The sequence below is a fragment of the Typha angustifolia genome, chromosome 15 (genome assembly GCF_048772165.1).
Source record: "Typha angustifolia cultivar Huaian chromosome 15, ASM4877216v1, whole genome shotgun sequence".
Lineage (NCBI taxonomy): Eukaryota > Viridiplantae > Streptophyta > Magnoliopsida > Poales > Typhaceae > Typha > Typha angustifolia.
Window position 1 is genome coordinate 22,485,956 of NC_133253.1, and position 25,582 is coordinate 22,511,537.

The window sequence follows — 25,582 nt, forward strand, 5'->3', positions numbered from 1 at the left end:
CCATGACCAACGAAATTAAAGAACAATGCCTTAGAACAATCCAACAATGTGTACATGTTACAAGCCACAAGCAGCAAAGTAGAATAACAATGTTCAGACACAAGCTAATATTCTCAATAAATTGCAAGCCTAAAGCAATAGAGTTTTCCCCCATTGAAGAGAGAAGCACGACAGTGAACAAGTAATAGATGATACACATGTTGTCATAGGCACTCAAGCTCTCCAGCACCATACTGGGTGGCAATGAAAGGTGAAGTAGGCTCAAGTACCAGAGTGACTTATTGACGTCTAAGCAGAACAGGAAAGAAGGGAAAGATGAAATAGCAATCAAACACGAGCCACCAATGATAATTTGGTCCTTTTTGTTTTGATATTCTTTTTGGGTTTTATTTTAAAAAAAAATATAAAAGATTAAAGATATGTTGACCAACAGACGCCCTGGTCCTTGAGATGAGAGGTCCTGCAAACCAAATAATTGCCATCCTATCAGCTATTAAAAGCAGAAAAGAGATCAAGATGTACAATTTTTGCTATTACCTACTTGTAAACTCTTGTGTTCTATATCAATCAAATGAATTCAGTAAACATAATCTAGTGGGGAAGAATAAAATCATCAGTAGGAAAAAGAAAGTGCGTTAATGGTGAACGAAATATTTGAATGTAATTCTGAAAAAAGAAGTACAGTAATTATTAGTCATACAACGATTATTAAAAACAGATATTTTTCTTCACTAGCCAGATATTTTTTCTGACACACACTATATATACATATTTATATAGTTTCCCATTCCAACCTACTATGATAACAATTAACATAGACGGAGATTATTCATGCCAAGGATGTTTGCTTTGCATTTTTTTTTTCCTCACAGATACTAGATAAACAGAAATAACAGAGAATAACAATTTATCAAAGGAAAAAAAAAAAAGATTAAACATCAAACAATGGCAGGTGTTGGATATAGTATTTTCAACTTAAATCAACAGCAGTATACGGATTATGATGAATAAGCATACCCTTTTCGAATAATTAGTCGATATAGATATTGGCAATGTGCTGAAGCTTGCCCCGTACTTCGCTTTCTTGCAGCCTTGCTTTCAACTCAGAGTGCGGCTCAGAGAATTTCAGAAAATGGAGAGACGTGAGGAACTCAATGCCCTGTGGTACTTCTTTGACCTCTCCTAGGCCTTTGAGAACAAGGGTGTGCAGGCGTACCATGGTTCCCTTCTCCATCTTCACTTGACTGACACAACCAATGTCTTCAATAATAAGAGATTGTAGATTGGGAAACCATCCATCACGAAACACCAACTGCTGCTCCCCCTCGTACAGATCTAGAAAGAAATATTTCATCTTTTCCGATAAACGAGAGGAATCTTCCTTTGGAGTATTACCCCCTTTTAGTTGTAACTCCCTAAGAGATTGTAGATTTGGGAGCCATCCATCACAAAACAGCAACTCCCGTCCAAGGGTCAGATTATCGTATTTACTACCGTTTATAAATAAAACCAATCGAGAGAGAAGGCGCATTTGCGATAAAGAGGCAGACAGATGCATAAAGTGGTAGTCTTTTAACTCGAAGATAGCCAAACTTCTTAGTTGAGTCAGATTTTTCAATCCTTTTACTAGATCCCTGCTAGCTTTCACGCCCTTGAGAGTCTGCAATACTTTAATATTCCACAAACCTTTTGGTGCTTCTAGGGGTGTAGAAGTTCCGGACCCATCTTTCACCTCCATAACGTTCAGGTATCTCAGCTTCTCGAGCTTCACTATCCCATGTGGCAATTCTTTTATCATACTTCCATAGAGATCCAACGTCTCCAGGTTGGAGAGCTTCTCGATAGATTTCGGGAGGGATTCCACTTTTGAATTCCTGAGACTTAAGTAGCGAAGATTGAACAAGTCCACAATCACATCGGGTAAGGTCTTCAACGCGGCTCCATCCAGATCTAGCACTGCAAGATATTTAGATTTAGATAAATTGGATGAGAGAAACGAGGAGGAGAGTGTACTGCAGTGCAATGCTAGGAAAGTTCGAAGCAACGGCATATATGTGCTTGATAACACATCTTCGCTGCAATTGTGTACTGCCAGACGACGGACATCGCCGTCTACCTTTAACTTTGCACTGTTGTTGTAGACTACTGCATGAAATGTTGCCTTTGCAGACACGACGAGAGCCAACTCACGCATAAGGTGATGCATCCGAAACCTCCTCTTATTATTCATTTCTACAACTTGTAGCATGCTCCGCTTGATTAGCTCGTTGAGATGGTCCTCCGCAACTTCCTCCAGTGTGTTGGATCCCCTTTCTTGTACAAACCCCTCTGCTATCCATAACCTGATTAGCCTCTTCTTAGATAACAAATAGTCCTGTGGGAACATGCTGCAATATAGGAAGCAACTCTTGAGATATGTCGGTAGATCCTTGTAGCTTAGATATAAAACGTTTCTAAGATCTTCTAGGCTAGAATTCTGTTCCAACTCCCAATTGAACCGATGGTAGACTCGGCTCCACTCCGACTCTGTTTGCTGTCCTAATGATGACAGGAGTCTTCCTACTGACACAATAGCTAGTGGCAGTCCTTGACACTTGGTCACAAATTCCTTAGCACACTTGTCAATCTCCGAAGAGCATACATGATCTTTTTCCTTCCGAAACGCCCGCTTACAGAAGAGATCCCATGCCTCCTCGTCACCTAAAGGCTTGAGTTGGAGCTTACATCTATCGTGTGCAAGTGATGCTACACCATCAATTCTAGTTGTGATAATAATTCTGCTCCCTTGGTGATTATCAACAAAGCAATCACATAGATCATGAAATGCTGTCGGATTCCAGACATCATCCAATATAATCAGATATCTTTTGTGTTCCAGAAATATTCTCAATATCTTTTTTAGTTCTGTGGCGTCCATGCTTTGAATGTCATCTGGAACTCTGTCTCCTTCCCCGTATAGTTTCTTTATTAATATTCTTAAGATGTCATCAATTTTGTACGACTGTGAGATAGAAACCCAAGCATGGCAGCCAAAATTTTGAGACTCTGTCTTACATACATTGGTGACTAGAGTTGATTTCCCTAGCCCTCCCATACCCCATACTGAGACTATAGAGAGAGCACATTCCTCAGATTGTAACAATCTAGCCAATATTTCTCTGTTTTTCTCAATTCCCACAAGCTCTTCTTCATCGAGGAAATGACAAGCCATTGTTTGGTGCAATATTCTGTCGCTAGTGTTATCTGTCACTTGACGTGGCATCTGGACCCATCGGTCTTTCCGATTTGATAGCTTTGTAAGCTCCTCCTCTATATTTTTCAAGAGAGTATCAATACCAGTCAAGGCAATGGTAGTTCGATCTTTATGTCTTATTTTTCTGGTAATATCGCCAAATTTATATCCTTGGTGAGATAGAATATGGATATATTCATCGACCAAGTCCTGAGTACCATATGCCAGCTTTCGTACCTGTGCTATCCAAGCTTCTAGGGGTGGATCGTCGCCCTTTGTCATGCCAAGCTGGTCAAGGAAACACTGTATTACCAAAAGTTCATTCTTTATGCTACTCATTCGATTTTCAATGTCTTTCATTACTGGACCTTGTTTTGCTTGTTTAAATTTTTCTGCTTGCAGCGCTAGCTGTGCCAGTCCAACAGCTAAACTAGCAGTAGAAACAGCAAGTGCAGCAGTTTCCAACATTTTGTTCTTCACTTGATTTACTTGGCTTTGTAATCCTTTTCTCTTGCTCTCCTCGTCGATCTACTGGCCCGGAGAAATTAAACCTGGCGGTGGATAATTAGAACCTAGTGAACATTCAGTTTACACTTAGCATTTGAAGTCCTTGAAGAAAAATAGTACCTGGGCAAACAAATAGCAGTGCTTATGTTTCGTCATACCTCTTTAAAATTGGCGCTGTAATGATCAAATGACTGACGAGTGGATGAATAAAAATTTTCCTTGTTTCTTCTTGTTCCCGATTATGACCCAAAATTGGATGAGTAGCTCGGCCTGCTATTTATGCATGTATCAGAGTGGAATTTTTCGTGAAGAGTTATTCCATAGCTAAAGCTGACTTTGTATAGCAGTATATAATAATCGCGTCGCCCTGTTTACTGACTTTAATCAAAACATAATAATAATAATAATAATAATAATAATAATAATAATAATAATAATAATAATAATAACAATATAAAAAAACCAACAAAAGACTTAACACGCTATTAACTGTTCATTATCAAGTCAATCGGTGTTAGGGGCAGCAAATCTTGACGCCACCCGATAATCTCATACGATAAACCAGCTCTTAATTGGGTTTAGATTTAGTATAATCAAGTTCAGATCGTAAACAGATCACCTGTTTAATAATCGGGTCATGGGGTTTATATAGCTGACCTGTTTTGACCCGTTTGACCTATTTAAGTATACGGGTTGGGTCGAGTCGAGTCAAATTACCAACCCGCTAACCCACCAACCCGCCAACCATATATATATAAAGTAACTAAAACATATATCGCTCTACTCTCTCATTCTCTCCACTCTACAGCCGCCTCATCCAAATTTTCAAAAGGGCAAAAAATTTTTGCCACGCCTCCTCTCTCTCCAATCTCTCTGGTCGTTGTATGTCGCCTACTACGGTGTCTCTCGTTTAGTCTCCACCTATCATCTGCCCCGACTCCCAAGCAGGTGTATTGTGTAGTGCTTACCGGCCGTTGAATCTCTCCAACCCCCTCCGTTCGCGGTGCCTCTCACCTCCGTCTCTGCCTGTCGTCTACCCCGAGAGTTTGTCAGCAGATCTCCTTACCGTTTGCGCTTAACCCCTCACCCTTGTCAGATCTCTTCCCCATCTACCCTAACCCTGACCACTGCTGCCTGCCTACCCTAACCCTCACCGTTGCCTGCCAAGCCTTCATCACCGTCGCCGTTGCCATTGCTACTGCTTGCCTGCCGCCTTCACCGTCGCCGCCGAAGTTAAGATGGAGCATATGCATTGAAGTTAAGGAGGCCTTCAATGAGCACACGTGTGAGCTTCCATGTTGCCTACATTTTCTGTTATCTCAGCACCCTATATTCTCATACTGACTAAAGCCATATAGTGACCACTGAAAGTTTCAATCCCTCTAATACTTTACAAAAAGTTTTAAGGAGTTTTACCATATTTCAGCTAAATTTGTCTTGGATCTTATAATTTGCAATTATAATTTTGTGATGTTTATTCTATTTCTCAATGTTGTCTGTAGGAACTGATTGATGATTTTCCACCACCACATCAAAACAGGGGCACAAGAGGAGGACATATAACTGGAAATGGAAGAGCTATTGTTGGTGGTATTTCATATCCAAAAGGAACGCATATTTAATCCCTTTTCTAACATCACTATATACATTTCAGTCTTATTCTCCATAATTTACAATGGATATGTTTAGGCCCAAACTCAAAGATGAGGATGAAAAATCATGGACATGTTTAGGCCCTTATCTTCTTTTGTGATAGTGCAGCTGCTAGTAAAATGGACAACGACTTGATGACATTAACAGCATGCAGTTTTAGATAAAAGAATCTCAGACTTTAGACTTTGACTCAGTATCCTAAGAAGATCCATTTCAATTAACGTCTCCACGTTGGGCTACTTCCTTCGTATTAGATAATTAATATCAATCAAATCAAATATTGTAGCACTATTTAAAGTTATACATTTGTCTTAATTATCATAAGAGTTACTAAGAACTTGCTAGAGTTTTGTAGTCACGACGTCACGACAATACATGTTTAAAGTGAATCTTCAATAGATGTCTATAACAAAACTCACTCTAACAAAACAATAATTGCATCAGACTTATTTAGAGGTAAACTCAAATGGGGTCGTCACATAAATCACTTCATCATAAGAATAGAAAAAATAATTAGTACTATTCACTATGTCTGTGGATACCTTGGTTTCTACCCAACTTTATTTTTAGATAAATCTACTCTGGAACAATTTATATTAGAACAGTCAAGCCGTCCAATGAATGAATGTTCAGTTTTCTTTGCAAGTCCAGAATGTTAAAAGAGCCTTGTTTCTTTTGGTGGAACAAGATTGATTAGATAATGCATGCAACTGGCCATGGATGATGAAGAGAATAAAACTCTTGTGAAGAATGCACGAGACTTGAGATCTTATGTCGAAGCCCAAAGATCTGAAGCCAGCCGCATGCAAATGCAAACGGGTGTACAAGGACTTGATGAGCTAAAGTGTATCAAAAGTTATGTTTGAGGAAAAAGTCGAGGAAAGTATAATGACGTAAACTAAAATACGCTGGAAAGAAACAGATAATTGATGCTCAGAAAAATTTATTTATAAAAGATAAGTAATTGAAACTTCCAAGATATATACAGAAATGTAATCAATGGTCTTAAAAAACAATTATAATTCCTTCATGCATAACATAGCAAGTTCAAGAGGGTATATATACCTCCTGTGGCTGAAGTAGTCGAGAATAGAGATAAAGATAATAAGGAGAAGATAGGTAGACGAACGACGAACGACGAACGACGAACGGAAATATGAAACTCAGAACACCCCGGCTACGGAGATGTGCAGTTCGATTAATAGACATTTGTTGAAGTATATACTCCAAGTCCATATAATATCGTTGACTTTTTTAAAGACTAAAAAAACATGTCTCCCGACACGTTGTTGGTCTCACGTCTCTGAACTACATCATTTTTCACTAGGATCCATGATCCAGCTCATTGTTGCAGCAATCCTCGCTGGTTTCTAAGCTGGTGAAGCGAATCAAATTTAAGTTAGTTAGCAACGAGATTCTGTGTCATAGTTTACTCGTGGCATTACTGTGCTTATGTAAACAAAATCAAGTTGTCAAATTCTAGTACCCAAACCGATCAAGAATCCGCTCGTTGAATAGGGATTAAAGAAGAGGATGCAAGCGAAGATGCAACGTACGTACTTCACGGTTCAAGCCGAAGAAAACATTATTCAGATTGAAGAGAAGATGCAGAGCTGGAGTTTGATACTGATTTATGTGAATAGTTTCGGTAATGAAATAGAGCCAAGGAAGGGTTTTATTTTTATCTGTCCATGGTGTCGGTGGCAGGGACGTGATGTGATGGTGTCTGACGTCTCTGCATTGCATCATTAATTGTTTCAACATTCCTCGATGGTTCTTATTTTAGTTTAATTTATAAGATGGTGAACTAATCAATGTTAATTACAATCTTTATAGATAGTCAAACAGGAGGAAATCAGTGTAGTCCGCATTTAATTAAATTTAGATATGCAGCACGAGAATTGACTTCTTAAGAAAATTGCAAGTTGGTCATTATAAAATTTCCTTGAGAAGCGGTCTCCGGTGTCATATATAATTACTCGTGTTGACAAAGTCTATCCGGCGAAAAGAAAATGCCTTCCCGTGCCCAACTGCCATCGATACCCACATTGCCATCTGAGTTCTATTTGTAAAATAGACTTATTTTTTTTAAAATTATTAGAGAAATATTCATTTTTTTCTTAAGGAAATTTGTATTAAAAAAAAGTAGTTCTACCTTATAGATTTATTGAATCATATATATATATATATATATATATATATATATATATATATATATATATATATATATATATATATATATATGTTTAACGTCTTGGTTTAATCTACCTCACTTTAACATTATGGTGATACTTGAACAATTTTATTGATTACCAATTGTTTATCAACAATTAAAACCCATCAGATAAGATGCCTACTTATCGATTAGAGAGTGAAAACAAACCTGAATCCATTGTTAATCTTGAAGGAATACGGTTTTTCTAAGGCAATGGAGGAGGAAACCACCTCCTTATGTCTTCTCTCTCTTCATGGGAGTCCCAGAGGGAACGTTTCGTATACCCAAAGAAGAGAAAAACTCAACTCACCAAAATCAGTTTTTTCTCTTTTATTAACTTCCTCTATGCCTTAGGGACCATACCCATTGGGTTATTGGGTCACATGCGTCGTAGGCCCATCATATAAGACACAGGTGACTTGGGCTCTACACATAAGGTGGCCCATACTTAATAGATATAATTTATTAATGACTAATTCATCAAATCACTTAATTAAAAATTATAATTATATAGCTTAATCATTAATAACTATTAATATATATGAGTCCATAATTATTCTAACATATGGTGCTATAATAGTATTGGATAATTTCTGTAAATGGCAGAGGTTTTTTTTTTTTATAAAAAAAGTGGTGGTTAAAACAAATCCATAACATTGGGGGGTTCTTTATCAAAAGATTTCTTAACTTTCTAAACTTTATATAGTAGTAGGTCAAACCAGTTTTAGTAAAAGCGCTTCGTCTTTAATGTCAGCAGTTTATACACATAATTACAGCGTGACAATAACAAATAATAGTACTGATATACTTACTCGTCTACTTTGACAGAGAATTTACCTATTTCTCCAATAAATTTGTAAAACAAACTACTTTGCAAAAATAATAATAATAATAATAATAATAATAATAACTCTACCCATGTTTTTGGGATTGTGAAACAATATCTGAAAACAACCCAGCAGAATCTAGATATATTAAGCCATGACCAACGAAATTAAAGAACAATGCCTTGGAACAATCCAACAGTGTGTACATGTTACAAACTAAACAAGCCACAAGCAACAAATTCAGAAACAAGCAAACACTCTCCATAAATTGCAAGCCCAAAGCAAATAAGCAATAGAGATTTACCCCCATTGAAGAGAGAAGCATGACAGTGAACAAGTGACAGATGATACACATGTTCTCGTAAGCACTTGAGCTCCCCAGCACCAAAGTGGGTAGCAATGAAAGGTGAAGTAGGCTCAAATACCAGAGTGACTTATTGGCGTCTAAGCAGCACAGGAAAGAAGGAAAGATTAAATAACAATCACACATATGCCAGGACGTTTGTGAGGTCCATTTCATTTGAAACATAACAGGAAATCATATTTATAGGACCTAAACTGGCGATGGGACTCGTCACAAATAGATGCATTATTTTGAATCTAACTAAGTAATAGTTTCAAAGTGAAGGATGCATCACTTAAGATTCAACTTCTAATTGGAAGGGACACACCACTTCAATTTTGGGCAGATTTAATCAACCAACTAACTGACACAAACTAGATTAGATTTGAACCTGTATCAGACAAAAATTAAAATTAGATTTGACCCACATGTGCGAACCAAGCTAAGCTGAGCGACGTGCACATGTGTGAGTTAAGTTGCATAGTACTCTTTATCTATAAATATATACTTTTTTTAGGTTTAAAGTCCATAAAAAGTTTATCACTTATATATCATACTAATATTTCTCGAATATTCAATACGATACTAAACTTATTTATCTTTATTTTTCATTACTATGATACCCACTTTAGAGCTAATTTTTATTTGCTTCTCTTCACGAATTTGACTAAGTGAATATATGACAATAAAATACTCTTTGAGATAAATTAATTTTACATTAAACTATTATTAATAATATGTGGTCCCCATTTAAAATTTAGTTCAAAGTTAATAAAAATTCATGTCAAAACACATAAAATTTCCAACATATTTTTCAAAGTGTTATTTCTAAAATTTCTGAGTTGTACTTATTAATCATAATGACCTATATGTCATGGTTTTACTTTCACAAGTTACAATCATATAATTTGTGTTTTAATTCTTCATATTAATTTTTACATTCTTTCATTTTAAATTATTCATATCCTAGTGGGTATCCAACTTTCTATCTCAATAAAGGCATTTTGATAATTTAAGAAATATGTTATTTAATTTTTTCTAACCAACTTCAAAACTTGAGAGAGGAAAGAGAAAAAATTTAATGAGTCTATGTTTAAATTCATCTAAAATTATATATTTACCCCTAAAATGATTTGTATTTATATTTTACAAATTTAATAATAATATTTTAGTACTATTTATATGATATATTCTTGATTTCTTTAAAAAATTTATTTTTTATTTTTTATTTTTATGTCATATCAAAGTAAGAAATGATACCTATATTTCAAATCTCCTTTAATATATTATCAATTTTTCTCTAAAAGAAACATATTTCTTTTAACAAAAAATTAAATTTACTAAGTCTGTAATAACTTATAAGGTAGTCACAGACTTTTGACCTTCTGAGCTCGCAAGCCCATAATAACTTGAAGTTTACAATATTAAAGAATTTAAAAAATAAATTGCCTTATACACAGGCTTACAAGCCCACAAAAGACATAACCTTGCTACGGGCTCAGAGCCGCACAAATCGTGCCTGTATAATGAATGTATAAAAAGATATAAATCTATAACAATAAAAAAGAGAAAATTATTAGATAACCAATAACCAAAGTAACAAATTTATTTTGGTCTATCAGTTATGTAACTAATGTATCTAATGAATGCCGACTTAGCTTGTCACGGTAAGTACGGCTAGACTATGTCGTTGGCATACTACATAGTTGACATTGCTAGGAAAGTAATTTTGAGACCTTTATGTGACCTTAAATAGGTTTAGCTAAATTAAAGCCCTTCAACACTAGATATTAGTATAATATATGCGATTAGATTGCAATCTCATAATTTTTCTTAAATCTTTTAACTCAGGGCAAATAACTTAGGGACAATCAAAATCCGAATTTGATTTCTAAAGTTTAAAATATAATTTAATATATATAAAGCACAAAAATATAAAAAGATATAAAAAAATGGATGAAAGAAATTCTAAATTAGATTCAATTAAAGGTAATATATTGCTTAATCTACTGACAATAATATATAGGAAACCAATACCAATCGTGCCAACTAGCAAGACAATCTATATTAGTATCAAAGTAAGTCTTTTTAGAGGATATGAATTGATGACGATAATAAAAGAACGATCTAATTTGTGCTGATCAAAGGATAAATACATGGCTGAGAAGTTAGGCATACCACTTCTAACTGCTGATTTAGAGATAAGAGGAAAGGCCCTGCTGCTTGCTATTTAGGTATGAGTAGTTTAAGGGGCTATTTATACAACAATTTTCATTTGGAATTAAGATGCTGCTGAACAGAAAGATACCCACTGATAATTCTTGCCTTGTCCCACTCCACATATTATATATCACAACTCAGTTCTCAGAGTTTCTAGGCGCCCCAACTCAGAGCTCTTTTATACAGGAGACTGGTGCTTGCTTTGCTTCATCGTCTTTGCCAATCTCAGTTGCTATTGCTGCTGAAACTTGTCCATGGTGCCAATGGGAAATTAAAATAATTCTTATTTAAGAAAACAAATTTATTCGTCATTTCACAAACCTAATATCTTAATCTTCAAGAGTCAAACTGATGGACGTCCTTTTATAAAAATATATATTCAATTGATATTAAGTCGCAAAGATCTATGGGCATACAATTAAACTAAATACACAACCTGCTCATCAAATAAATAGCTCGGCGTCATTGGTGTCGATGTATAGTTACATGATGGAACGAAAAACTCGTGTCGGAAATAGCTTTCCGAGTCATATGCAAACTACCTGCGAGCTTGAAGAGTAATTTGGGTACCACTGACTAGTTGTGTAGTACTGATTTGGGTAGTACAAGACACGACCAATTGATTTTTTTCAATAATGCATACATAAAATACTAAACTCCGTAAATTTTAATTTGTATTTCATTCAGTCGACACAGATACTTTGAATGCAAAGAAATTCCTTCGCTGAGATATTTTAAGGGGTTCAGAAAATAAATTTAATTTAAATGAGTGAAATTTTAAGTAAATATAAACATAATAGGATTTAAATTAATAATCTCTGACTTTAATAGGCCAGTCTCTTTTCCTTAAAATGCTTGTTTAATAGTGTGGACCTAACCTACTCAAAAATAAAAAAGGAAAAACAACTGTTCATTTCCCCGTCTTCTCATGCAATTGAATGAAAATAAAGTAAAGTAACATGAATGCATTGAGGTCCATAATCAAGAAAACTAATATTATGATAAGCAAGTGTTTTTGGCGTGATTCCGAGATGAATAAAAACTCTTAGTACTTTCACCTTGTATGGTAGGGTATGGTATATTCACCGGATATGAATCTTGTTGAAGTGTTGAAACTTGCACTTCTTATTTGTTTCTTCCAACTTCATTCTCAACTCAGGATGCAGCTCACCGAAGCACAGACGGTGGAGAGATGTGAGGAACTCAATGCCAAGTGGAACATCTCTTAGCTCTTTGAAGTTGTGGAGTTCAAAGGTTCTCAGCTTTACCATAGCTTTATTCTCTATCTCCACATAATTAACATGTGGCATGTCTAAAATGGCAAGATAGTCAAGATTGGGAAACCATCCAGCACGAAACTGCAATTGCTTTGCTTTGGACACATTTCGAAGGAAAAGCCTTGTTAGGTTTGATAACCGCGAAAGTGATGAGATGGGATCTTCTTCTAGTTGGCACCATGTTAGGCCTAACTCTCTAAGGTGGTTGATTTGCTGATCACCACAGAATAAGGGGGAATTCAACGTTCCTTCTGACAAACGCCCTCTTAGATTAAGGCTGTAGAGATACAAAGATTGGGGGTTCAAACCCTCCAATTGGAGAACCTCATTCTCATCGTCTGCAATCAAAAATAAGTACGAGATGAACTGCATTTTTGATATGGAGGAACATAGTTGCTCACAGTGGATGCCTTTCAAGCCATAAATGGAAAAGGATCTCAGTTGAGTCATGGTTTTTAATTGTCCCACCAAGTCCTCGTTTGCTTCCACTCCTACGAGGGTTTGCAATTCCTTGAGACTCCAAAAACCTTCCGGTGCTTGCACGGCGGTAACACATTTAAAAATTCTACATGTGCTATCAATCACCTTGGTGGCATGAAAGTGTCGCAACTTCTTCAGTTTCACTATCCCAAATGGTAATTTCGTCATCTCAGTTTTATGGAGGTCCAATGTCTGAAGGTCATATAGATTCTGGATAGATTCTGGAAGTGATTTCACTTTTGAGTTCCTGAGATTTAAGTACCGCAGATTAAACAAGTCCCCAATTGAATCAGGTATAATCTCAATTGATAAATCAGGTAAATCTAGCACTGTAATATATCTAGATTTAGATGACATAGAAGGGAGTAACCAGGACGATGACATAGCAGTGTCGAATACCATTAAGGTTCGAAGCATTGGCAGATCTATGTTTGATAACCCATTGGTGCTACAATTGACTATTGACAAACGGCGGGCATCATCTATCACTAATGCTTCATGATTGTTGTACACCACATAGAAATTTTCCTTTGTTGATAGAGAGAGAGCCAACTCGCGGACAAGGTCATGCATTGAACAACTCTTTATCCTGCTAAAAGAGTTCCTTTCGTTAACTTGTAGCATGCTCCTATGGATTAGTTCGTTGAGATAGTCCTCTGCAACTTCCTCCAATATTGTGGTGGCTCCCCTTTCTTCTACAAATCCCTCCGCTATCCATAGCTTGATAAGTCTCTTCCTTTTGAGCACATAGTCTTCTGGGAACATGCTACAATATAAGAAGCAATTCTTGAGATATATTGGCAAATCATTGTAGCTTAGGTTTAGAACGTTCTTCACATGATCGAGGTTACGATTGTGTTCCAACTCCCAACTAAGTTGATCATAGAGTCGTCTCCATTCCGACTCTCTTCGTTGTCTCAATGACAGTAGGCTTCCAATTGACACAATAGCTAGCGGCAGCCCTTGGCACTTGGTGATGATCTTTTTACCCCACTTTTCAAGCTCCGGAGTACATTTAATATGATCCTTCTTGCCTTTCCTAAAGGCCCTTCTACAGAACAGATCCCAGGCATCATCCTCACCTAAAGGTTTAAGTTCCAGCTTACATCCATCATGTGCCAGTGAGGCTACCTCTTCAATTCTAGTCGTGATGACTATTCTGCTTTGTTTGTCATTATCAACAAAAGTGTCACTTATGCTGTAAAATGCTGTTGGACTCCATATATCATCCAGTACAATTAGGTATCTTTTCTCTCTAAGAAATTCCCTCAGTATCTCCTTCAATTTTCTGGTGTCCATGCTTTGAGTGCCGCTGGGAAGCCTCTTTTTCCTATATAATTCTGTTATCATTTTTCTTAAGATATCATCAATATTGTACGATTGTGAAATGGAAATCCATGTATGACAGTCAAAATTTTGTTTCTCTCTTTTGTATATATTGGTGATCAGAGTAGTTTTGCCGAGCCCCCCCATACCCCATAACGAGAGTACAGAGAGAGCAGACTCCTCACATTCTAACAATTGAGTCAGTACTCTTCTGTCTTCATCGATCCCCACAAGCTCTTCTTCATCAATGAAATGAGCAGAGATTGCTTGATTTATTAAGTGATTCTCGCTAGCACCACCAATACAAATGTTGCCGAGTCCACCATTTGGTGCCATGTTAATCCATCGATCTTTCATTTGTGAGAGATTCACCAGGTTGGCTTCCACTTCCTTTAGCTTGTCGGCAATACCATAAAATGCAGACAAAGTTCGCGGCCTCTTCCTCATTTTCTCCACATAACCACCCGGTTCACTCCCTTGTTGCCGAGCTACCACATAGACGTACTCATCTACGATATCCTCAATACGATATGCCAGCTTTCGCACCTGTCCTAGCCAAACATGTAGGACTTGATGGTTGCAGTCCCGTACTTGGATTAGGAAGTTTTGCATGACGGCAAGTTCACTCTGTATGCGACTCATACTACTTGGGAGTTCTGCCAGTAAGGAAACCTCTGTTGCTAGTAAAGATGTAGCCGAGTTCAGCACTTCTCCTCCCAAAGCAAGACCAATCTTTTTAACAGCCAGAACAATTGCAGCCTCTGCCATATTTGCTGCGTCTTCTATTCTTGCTACTAATATTGTAAACTTTCTTGTTCTTGTTTTCTTGCTCTTGCTCTCTTCTTCTGCTAAATCAAAGTAATCAGCTTTTTTGCTTCACATCCATAGGTTTGAACATTTTTTTGTTAGATGTATCTACATTAACGAATAGAGCTAAGCTAAAAGAATACGGAAAAAGAAATCTTCCGTTGAACCGTTCATTTCATAGATCAAAAGGTATGATCTGATATTTCAAAATTATTTATTTTTATTGCTACTTCACTACCCAGATAAATTTCCAACTCAGCGATATGTCATACGAAGCAATAACAACTGAAAGAAGAAGGATAAAAACCTTAAAAACATTATGTTGCTTCCAAGAAGTCATGAGATAGAAAAGAAATACAGATAAACACATGATGATACGTTTCGTTGATGCTTAACACGGCAATTTCAAACTAGCATACCTCTGCTGGCTGAAGAAGAGAATAAAGCTGAGATAATAACCAGCAGATGGCTCGGCAAAAGGAGATTATGGTGCTTTTTCTCTTTCAGAATAACACCCTGTGTACAGGATCGAGTAGGTTTTGGTAATTGCTTTTAGGTTGTGTAGTATGCATATTTTATATGTAATGCTTATCTTTCTGTAACCAATGCATATCTTTTATGTGCAGTGGTTCACTTTGTATAAGCCAATGCGCACCTAGCGTGCAATGCATCTATTTTTATAAGTGATGCATACTTTTTGTTTATATGCAATGACATATACGAGATACAATTGCAGCACGTAGACCTTGTTTGTAAGCAAGGAAAAACATAATTGAACTCAGTTGGTCCATTGAAAATGCCATCTTACCTACTTGAAAACTCAACTGATCCATTAAAATAAATATCATATTACCTACTTCAAAACTCAGCTGCTACACTGAAAGTATCATATAGTTGTTGAAAACTCTGATGGTCCTCTTCTCAATGTCATATATAGAGAAATATGAATAAATAATAATATAATATTTAATCTCATTCATCTCATAAATAATCTTTTATTGAAGATTCTCTCAAAAAAAATTCTTTCTTTTTATAAACATCTAAATAAAATATATGAGAATAAACATTTCCTCTCTTGTTTTCTTGAAATAAAAATATAATTTTAAATATTTTTATTAATCCTGAATTCTTTTAAATTGAAATATTACTAAATCTATAAAAATATATTATAATAATATCTTTTTATTCCTAAAATATAGTAAATCTGAATTTTTTTTATAAAATGTAACTAATTTTGATATCTCTAATTCCTCAATAAAAAATTTTAAACCAATAAATTTCTTAAATTCCTATGCATGTAATAAAATTGATATCTTATATATCAAAATTTCTTATATCATAAAATTAGATATGATAAGAATAGATAGAAAGAACTACTTTTCAATTCTTCAACTCTATATTATTTAGAATAATAAGAAGTTAAGAAAATACGGGTGAAAACTTTACTTAATCATTCATTCCTAATTAATTTGATATTTAGATCTTAATCATGATCCGCACATATTTCAATATGCTCCACTATTTTCTTTCTCTTTTCGTTTATTCTCTTTTTCTCTTTCCTCTCTATTCTCTCTCTTGATATACTATATAATTTTTCTCTTTCTTCTTCTTTCTCAATTCTTTCTCTCCCCTGTCTCTCAGATGACTTAGATCTCCAAATTTTGTTTCAAAGTATAAGAGTTCTGATAGGATTGGGATTCTAATCTTTTTTTACTTAAATATAAAGATATAAATAAGGCCGAGCCTAAATTCGAGCTTATTTTTAAGCCGAACTTAAAACGGACTGGAACCCAAGCCTAAACTAGGCTATCTAATTTTCTAAAGGTCAAACCAGTTTTAGTAAAAGCTATTCGTCTTTAATGTCAGCAGTTTATACACATAATTACAGCATGACAATAACAGATAATAGTTCGAACAGAATATCCAAGTAAGTACTCGAAGTACTCGTCTACTTTGATAGCGAATTAATCTATTTGTCGAATAAATTTGTAAAACAAACTACTATGCCCAAAATATAAAATAAAATTAAAATAAAAAAAAAAACTGCCCATGTCCTTGGAGTTGTGAAACAATGTCTAAAAACAAGCCAGCAAAATCTAGAAATATTAAGCCATGACCAACGAAATTAAAGAACAATGCCTTAGAACAATCCAACAATGTGTACATGTTACAAGCCACAAGCAGCAAAGTAGAATAACAATGTTCAGAAACAAGCTAATATTCTCAATAATTTGCAAGACCAAAACAATAGAGTTTTCCCCCATTGAAGAGCGAAGCACGACAGTGAACAAGTAATAGATGATACACATGTTGTCATAGGCACTCAAGCTCTCCAGCACCATACTGGGTGGCAATGAAAGGTGAAGTAGGCTCAAGTACCAGAGTGACTTATTGACGTCTAAGCAGAACAGGAAAGAAGGGAAAAATGAAATAGCAATCAAACACGAGCCACCAATGATAATTTGGTCCTTTTTGTTTTGATATTCTTTTTGGGTTTTTTTAAAAAAAAACATAAAAGAGGAACGATTGAAGATATGTTGACCATCAGACGCCCTGGTCCTTGAGATGAGAGGTCCTGCAAACCAAATAATTGCCATCCTATCAGCTATTAAAAACAGAAAAGAGATCAAGATGTACAATTTTCGCTATTACCTACTTGTAAACTCTTGTGTTCTATATCAATCAAATGAATTCAGTAAACATAATCTAGTGGGGAAGAATAAAATCATCAGTAGGAAAACGAAAGTGCATTAATGGTGAACGAAATATTTGAATGTAATTCTGAAAAAAGAAGTGCAGTAATTATTAGTCATACAACGGTTGTTAAAAACAGATATTTTTCTTCACTAGGCAGATATTTTTTCTGACACACACTATATATACATATTTATATAGTTTCCCATTCCAACCTACTATGATAACAATTAACATAGATGGAGATTATTCATGCCAAGGATGTTTGCTTTGCAATTATTTTTTTCCTCACAGATACTAGATAAACAGAAATAACAGAGGATAACAATTTATCAAAGGAAAAATGAAAAACAAAGATCAAATATCAAACAGTGGCAGGTTGGGATATAGTATTTTCAACTTAAATCAACAGCAGTATACGGATTATGATGAATAAGCATACCCTTTTCGAATAATTAGTCAATATAGATATTGGCAATGTGCTGAAGCTTGCCCTGTACTTCGCTTTCCTGCAGCCTTGCTTTCAACTCAGAGTGCGGCTCAGAGAATTTCAGAAAATGGAGAGACGTGAGGAACTCAATGCCCTGTGGTACTTCTTTGAGCTCTCCTAGGCCTTTGAGAACAAGGGTGTGCAGGCGTACCATGGTTCCCTTCTCCATCTTCACTTGACTGACACAACCAATGTCTTCAATAATAAGAGATTGTAGATTGGGAAACCATCCATCACGAAACACCAACTGCTGCTCCCCCTCGTACAGATCTAGAAAGAAATATTTCATCTTTTCCGATAAACGAGAGGAATCTTCCTTTGGAGTATTACCCCCTTTTAGTTGTAACTCCCTAAGAGATTGTAGATTTGGGAGCCATCCATCAAAAAACAGCAACTCCCGTCCAAGGGTCAGATTATCGTATTTATTACCGTTTATAAATAAAACCAATCGAGAGAGGAGGCGCATTTGCGATAAAGAGGCAGACAGATGCATAAAGTGGTAGTCTTTTAACTCGAAGATAGCCAAACTTCTTAGTTGAGTCAGATTTTTCAATCCTTTTACTAGATCCCTGCTAGCTTTCACGCCCTTGAGAGTCTGCAATACTTTAATATTCCACAAACCTTTTGGTGCTTCTAGGGGTGTAGAAGTTCCGGACCCATCTTTCACCTCCATAACGTTCAGGTATCTCAGCTTCTCGAGCTTCACTATCCCATGTGGCAATTCTTTTATCATACTTCCATAGAGATCCAACGTCTCCAGGTTGGAGAGCTTCTCGATAGATTTCGGGAGGGATTCCACTTTTGAATTCCTGAGACTTAAGTAGCGAAGATTGAACAAGTCCACAATCACATCGGGTAAGGTCTTCAACGCGGCTCCATCCAGATCTAGCACTGCAAGATATTTAGATTTAGATAAATTGGATGAGAGAAACGAGGAGGAGAGTGTACTGCAGTGCAATGCTAGGAAAGTTCGAAGCAACGGCATATATGTGCTTGATAACACATCTTCGCTCCAATTGTGTACTGCCAGACGACGGACATCGCCGTCTACCTTTAACTTTGCACTGTTGTTGTAGACTACTGCATGAAATGTTGCCTTTGCAGACACGACGAGAGCCAACTCACGCATAAGGTGATGCATCCGAAACCTCCTCTTATTATTCATTTCTACAACTTGTAGCATGCTCCGCCTGATTAGCTCGTTGAGATGGTCCTCCGCAACTTCCTCCAGTGTGTTGGATCCCCTTTCTTGTACAAACCTCTCTGCTATCCATAACCTGATTAGCCTCTTCTTAGATAACAAATAGTCCTCTGGGAACATGCTGCAATATAGGAAGCAACTCTTGAGATATGTCGGTAGATCCTTGTAGCTTAGATATAGAACGTTTCTAAGATCTTCTAGGCTAGAATTCTGTTCCAACTCCCAATTAAACCGATGGTAGACTCGGCTCCACTCCGACTCTATTTGTTGTCCTAATGATGACAGGAGTCTTCCTACTGACACAATAGCTAGTGGCAGTCCTTGACACTTGGTCACAAATTCCGTAGCACACTTGTCAATCTCCGAAGGGCATACATGATCTTTTTCCTTCCGAAACGCCCGCTTACAGAAGAGATCCCATGCCTCCTCGTCACCTAAAGGCTTGAGTTGGAACTTACATCTATCATGTGCAAGTGATGCTACACCATCAATTCTAGTTGTGATAATAATTCTGCTCCCTTGGTGATTATCAACAAAGCAATCACATAGATCATGAAATGCTATCGGATTCCAGACATCATCTAATATAATCAGATATCTTTTGTGTTCCAGAAATATTCTCAATATCTCTTTTAGTTCTATGGCGTCCATGCTTTGAATGTCATCTGGAACTCTGTCTCCTTCCCCGTATAGTTTCTTTACTAATATTCTTAAGATGTCATCAATTTTGTACGACTGTGAGATAGAAACCCAAGCATGGCAGCCAAAATTTTGAGACTCGCTCTTATATACATTGGTGACTAGAGTTGTTTTCCCTAGCCCTCCCATACCCCATACTGAGACTATAGACAGAGCACATTCCTCAGATTGTAACAATCTAGCTAATATTTCTCTGTTTTTCTCAATTCCCACAAGCTCTTCTTCATCGAGGAAATGACAAGCCATTGTTTGGTGCAATATTCTGTCGCTAGTGTTATCTGTCACTTGACGTGGCATCTGGACCCATCGGTCTTTCCGATTTGATAGCTTTGTAAGCTCCTCCTCTATATTTTTCAAGAGAGTATCAATACCAGTCAAGGCAATGGAAGTTCGATCTTCATGTCTTATTTTTCTGGTAATATCGCCAAATTTATATCCTTGGTGAGATAGAATATGGATATATTCATCGACCAAGTCCTGAGTACCATATGCCAGCTTTCGTACCTGTGCTATCCAAGCTTCTAGGGGTGGATTGTCGCCCTTTGTCATGTCAAGCTGGTCAAGGAAACACTGTATTACCAAAAGTTCATTCTTTATGCTACTCATTCGATTTTCAATGTCTTTCATTACTGGACCTTGTTTTGCTTGTTTAAATTCTTCTCCTTGCAGCGCTAGCTGTGCCAGTCCAACAGCTAAACTAGCAGTAGAAACAGCAAGTGCAGGAGTTTCCAACATTTTGTTCTTCACTTGATTTACTTGTCTTGTAATCCTTTTCTCTTGCTCTCCTCGCCGATCTACTGGCCCGGAGAAATTAAACCTGGCGGTGGATAATTAGAACCTAGTGAACATTCAGTTTACACTTAGCATTTGAAGTCCTTGAAGAAAAATAGTATCTGGGCAAACAAATAGCAGTGCTTATATTTCGTCATACCTCTTCAAAATTGGCGCTGAAATGATCAAATGACTGACGAGTGGATAGATAAAAATTTCCTTGTTTCTTCTTGTTCCCGATTATGACCCAAAATTGGATGAGTAGCTCGGCCCGCTATTTATGCATGTATCAGAGTTGGAATTTTTCGTGAAGAGTTATTCCATAACTAAAGTTGACTTTGTATAGCAGTATATAATAATCGCATCGCACTGTTTACTGACTTTCATCAAAACATAATAAGAATAATAATAAGAAGAAGAAGAAGAACAACAACAAGAACAACAACAACAACAACAACAACAACAACAACAACAACAACAACATAATAATAATAATAACAATAAAAAGAACCCAACAAAAGACTTAGCACGTTGTTAACTATTCATTATCAAGTCAATCGGTGTTAGGGGCAACAAATCTTGACCCCACCCGATAATTCTACACGATAACTCAGCTCTTAATTGGGTTTAGATTTAGTATAATCAAGTTCGGGTCATAAACGGGTCACCTGTTTAATAATCGGGTCGTGGGGTTTATATAGCTGACCTGCTTTGACCCGCTTGACCCATTTAAGTATACGGGTTGGGTCGAGTCGAGTCAAACTACCAACCCGCCAACCCGCTAACCCACCAACCCGCCAACCCGTATATATATAAAGTAACTAAAACATAAATCACTCTACTCTCTCATTCTCTCCACTTTACAACCGCCTCATCCAAATTTCCAAAAGGGCAAAATAATTTCGCCATGCCTCCTCTCTCTCTCCAATCTCTCTAGTCGTTGTCTGTCACCTGCTGCGGTGTCTCTCGTTTAGTCTCCACCTACCGTCTGCCCCGACTCCCAAGCAAGTGTATTGTGTAGTGCTTACCGACCGTTGAATCTCTCCAACCGCCTCCGTCCGCGGTGCCTCTCACCTCCGTCTCTGTCTGTCGTCTACCTCGAGAGTTCGTCGGCAGATCTCCTCACCATTTGCGCTTAGCCCCTCACCCTCGTCGGATCTCTTCCTCATCTACCCTAACCCTGACCACTGCTGCCTATCTGCCCTAACCCTCACCGTTGCCTGCCGAGCCTTTATCACCATCGTCGCTGCCATTGCTACTGCTTGTCTACCGCCTTCACCGTCGCCACTGAAGTTAAGATGGAGCATATGCCATTGAAGTTAAGGAGGCCTTCAATGAGCAGATGTGTGAGCTTTTATGTTGCCTACATTTTCTGTTATCTCAACACCCTATATTCTCATACTGACTAAAGCCATAATATAGTGACCACTGAAAGTTTCAATCCCTCTAATACTTTACAAAAAGTTTTAAGGAGTTTACCAAATTTCAGCTAAATTTATCTTGGATCTTCTAATTTGCGATTATAATTTTGTGATGTTTATTCTATTTCCCAATGTTGTCTGCAGGAACTGATCAATGATTTTCCACCACCACATCAAAACAGGGGCACAAGAGGAGGATATATAACTGAAAATGCAAGAGCTATTGTTGGTGGTATTTCATACCCAGGGTACAGAATGATATGGAGATCCAAGTCCATCGACTTGAGCAAGAATCATACAGTTCTGTTCTTGAGCATTTAAGGCTCAACCATATGCCATTACTTGGGTATACATCCCGCTTCATCTGAGCTAAATACTTTTGTTATACATTCTTTTTATTTTATTTTTTTTCTAGTGTTAATTGTAAGTTGGCTTCCATTAATTTCTTTAGGAGAAGGATAAGGCAGGTCTAATAATTGAACTTTGAAAGGAGCTGAGAGTATCTTTTCAGAAATTATATTTTTGATATTATATGAGTTTTGAGTTGAAAATATATATTTTTATTTGTATGATACACCATTTAAGAGTTAAAACAAACTCGATTGTATAGATTTTTGTTATGATGAATTATTATGATTATAATTTTGATATTGTATAAGTTTTAAGTTAGAAATATGTTATTTATTTGTATAATACATTATCTACGTAGGATAAGTTAGTAAAGTATTAAATTTTATATAGAATTTATATTAAATAAGTTAGACGGATTGTGTTAGCGTGTAACGTTAACCCAACCCGTTTATTAATCGGGTTAGGTGAGTCGGGTCATGTTACTCGTTTATTACTCGAGTCGTGTTCATCTCTACCAAATGCAACCCGTTTATTAATCGGGTCATGTTCGTGTCAAGATAAAATTGACCCGACCCCAACCCGCTTAATCCAACCCGATTGCCACCCTAATCGATGTAATCAATTGGCGGAAATTTTGTGTTGGTTTGTTAGTTTAGTTAACTCAGTTGATGGTATTGTTAGGGTGTCATTTGGACATTAAAATAAAAAACAAATGGATCTTTTACTAAATACAAGCAAACACAACAGGATGTGAAGCTATCCAAAAGGAACGCATATTTAATCCCTTTTCTAACATCATTATATACATTTCAGTCTTATTCTCCATAATTTACAATGGATTTGTTTAGGCCCAAACTCAAAGATGAGGATGAAAAATCATGGACATGTTTAGGCCCTTATCTTCTTTTGTGATGGTGCAGCTGCTAGTAAAATGGACAACATGCAGTTTTAGATAAAAGAATCTCAGACTTTAGACTTTGACTCAGTATCCTAAGAAGATCCATTTCAATTATCGTCTCACGTTGGACTACTTCCTTCGTATTAGATAATTAATATCAATGAAATCAAATATTGTTCTTGTAGAGGTAGCACTATTTATAACTATACATTGGTCTTAATTATCATAAGAGTTACTAAAAATTTGCTAGAGTTCTATAGTCACAGCATCACGACAACACTCGTTTAAGTGAATCTTCAATAGATGTCTATAACAAAACTCACTCTAAGAAAACAATAATTGCATATAAACTTAATGGGGCCGTCACATAAAGCACTTACCATAAGAATAGAAAAAAAATAATTAGTACTATTCACTATGTCCGTCGATACCTTAGTTTCTACCCAACTTTATTTTCAGAAAAATCTACTTACTCTGTGTTGTAGGAATTCACCTTGGAACAATTTATATTAGAACAGTCAAGCCGTCCAATGAATGAATGTTCATTTTAATTTGCAAGTCCAGAATGTTAAAAGAGCCTTGTTTCTTTTGGTGGAACAAGATTGATTAGATAATGCATGCAACTGGCCATGGATGATGAAGAGAATAAAACTCTTGTGAAGAATGCACGAGACTTGAGATCTTATGCCGAAAGCCCAAAGATACGAAGCCAGCCGCATGCAAATGCAAACGGGTGTACAAGGACTTGATGAACTAAAGTGTATCAAAAGCTATCTTGAGGAAAAAGTGGAGGAAAGTATAATGACGTAAACTAAAATACGCTGGAAAGAAACAGATAATTGATGCTCAGAAAAATTAATCTATAAAAGAAAAGTAATTAAAACTTCCAAGATATATACAACGTACAGAAATGTAATCAATGGTCTTAAAAAACAATTATAATTCCTTCATGCATAACATAGCAAGTTCAAGAGGGTATATATACCTCCCTGTGGCTGAAGTAGTCGAGAATAGAGATAAAGATAATAAGGAGCAGATAGGTAGACGAACGACGAACGGAAATATGAAACTCAGAACACCCCGGCTACGGAGATGTGTAGTTCGATTAATAGACATTTGTCGAAGTATATACTGCAAGTCCACATAGTATCTTTGACTTTTTTGAAAGACTAAAAAAGCATGGCCCCCAACACGTGGTGGGTCTGACGTCTCTGCACCATATTTTTCACTAGTATCCATGATCCAGCTCATTGTTGCAGCAATCCTTGCCAGTTTCTGTAACAATCCAAATTTTTTTAAATAGAAATATAAAGTTTAGATAATGAAAAATTTTATTTTATTTTTTATATTTTAAGATTTTCTCGGTATTACCACCTAATTTCTCTCCTAAAGAATTCTTCTAAATATTATTCTTAAGGGAAATTAGAGAGAAAAAAAATAAAAAATAAAGAGAAAAAATTTTATTATATTAAAGAGAAGAAATGGAAAGAGAAGAAAATCTTGTGATCTTCCAGTGTAACAACCCAATCCCATAAAAAATTAAAAATTAAAAAAATTCTTTTTTTTTTTGCATGGCACGGGCTGGGGGTGCCACGCACTCCCAGCCGCTGGCCCGGCCAACCAGGCCGGGCCAGCTAGCTCCGGTGGGCCCGCCGGCGCCGCAGCCGCAGCGCCGACGACCCCACCGCCTCTCTCTCTCTCTCTATCTTTTCCTTCTCCTCTTTCTCTCTTTCGGTACTCTCTCTCTCTCTCTTTCTCTCTTTCTCTCTCTCCCACTGCCGACCCGCCGCCGTTGTCGCCGTGCTACCGCAGGTGAGCCTCCTCCTTCTTCCTTTTCCTTCTTCTCTCTCTATCTCTATCTCTCTCTCTCTCTGTTTCTCGCCTCGGGCTCGGGCTCGCCGGAGCCGAGCCGTCGGCGAGAGGCTGGCCGCTGGATGGCCACCAGCGGCCAGTGTCCTCCCCGCCGGCCCGGGTCCGCAACCCCTCCCTCACCTTCTCTCTTTCTTCTCTTCCTCTTCTCCTGCTCTTCTTTTTCTTTTTCTTCTTCTTTCTTATTTCTTCTTCCTTTCTCCTTTCTTCTCCCTGAGAGTTTCGGTAATGAAATAGAGTCAAGGAAGGCTTTTATTTTTATCTGTCCATGGTGTCGGTCACAGGGACGTGATGTGATGGT

General features: G+C 36.9%; 2 protein-coding genes across 4 annotated transcripts; both read right to left on the reverse strand.

The window, feature by feature from the left end:
* Positions 1-5: 5 nt before the first annotated feature.
* On the reverse strand, positions 6-6,551 carry LOC140777426 (disease resistance protein RPM1-like). Of its 3 annotated transcripts, none has more exons than XM_073121524.1 (3): positions 6,458-6,551; positions 1,018-4,009; positions 6-460 (listed from the first exon to the last, which is right to left on the reverse strand). In XM_073121524.1, the coding sequence occupies exon 2, from the start codon at positions 3,698-3,700 to the stop codon at positions 1,031-1,033; it is 2,670 nt and encodes an 889-aa protein (XP_072977625.1). In that variant the 5' UTR covers positions 3,701-4,009; positions 6,458-6,551; the 3' UTR covers positions 6-460; positions 1,018-1,030. The 3 variants fall into 3 exon arrangements, with proteins under 3 accessions (XP_072977625.1, XP_072977627.1, XP_072977626.1); XM_073121526.1 differs by lacking the exon at positions 6,458-6,551 and having other exon boundaries at positions 1,018-3,783; positions 3,898-4,093; XM_073121525.1 differs by lacking the exon at positions 6,458-6,551 and having other exon boundaries at positions 1,018-3,804; positions 3,898-4,092.
* Positions 6,552-11,925: 5,374 nt separating this feature from the next.
* LOC140777076 (uncharacterized) lies at positions 11,926-25,491 on the reverse strand. Its single transcript, XM_073120977.1, has 4 exons — positions 24,398-25,491; positions 20,903-21,122; positions 18,038-20,809; positions 11,926-14,954 (listed from the first exon to the last, which is right to left on the reverse strand). The coding sequence occupies exons 3-4, from the start codon at positions 20,704-20,706 to the stop codon at positions 12,080-12,082; spliced, it is 5,544 nt and encodes a 1,847-aa protein (XP_072977078.1). The 5' UTR covers positions 20,707-20,809; positions 20,903-21,122; positions 24,398-25,491; the 3' UTR covers positions 11,926-12,079.
* Positions 25,492-25,582: the final 91 nt, after the last annotated feature.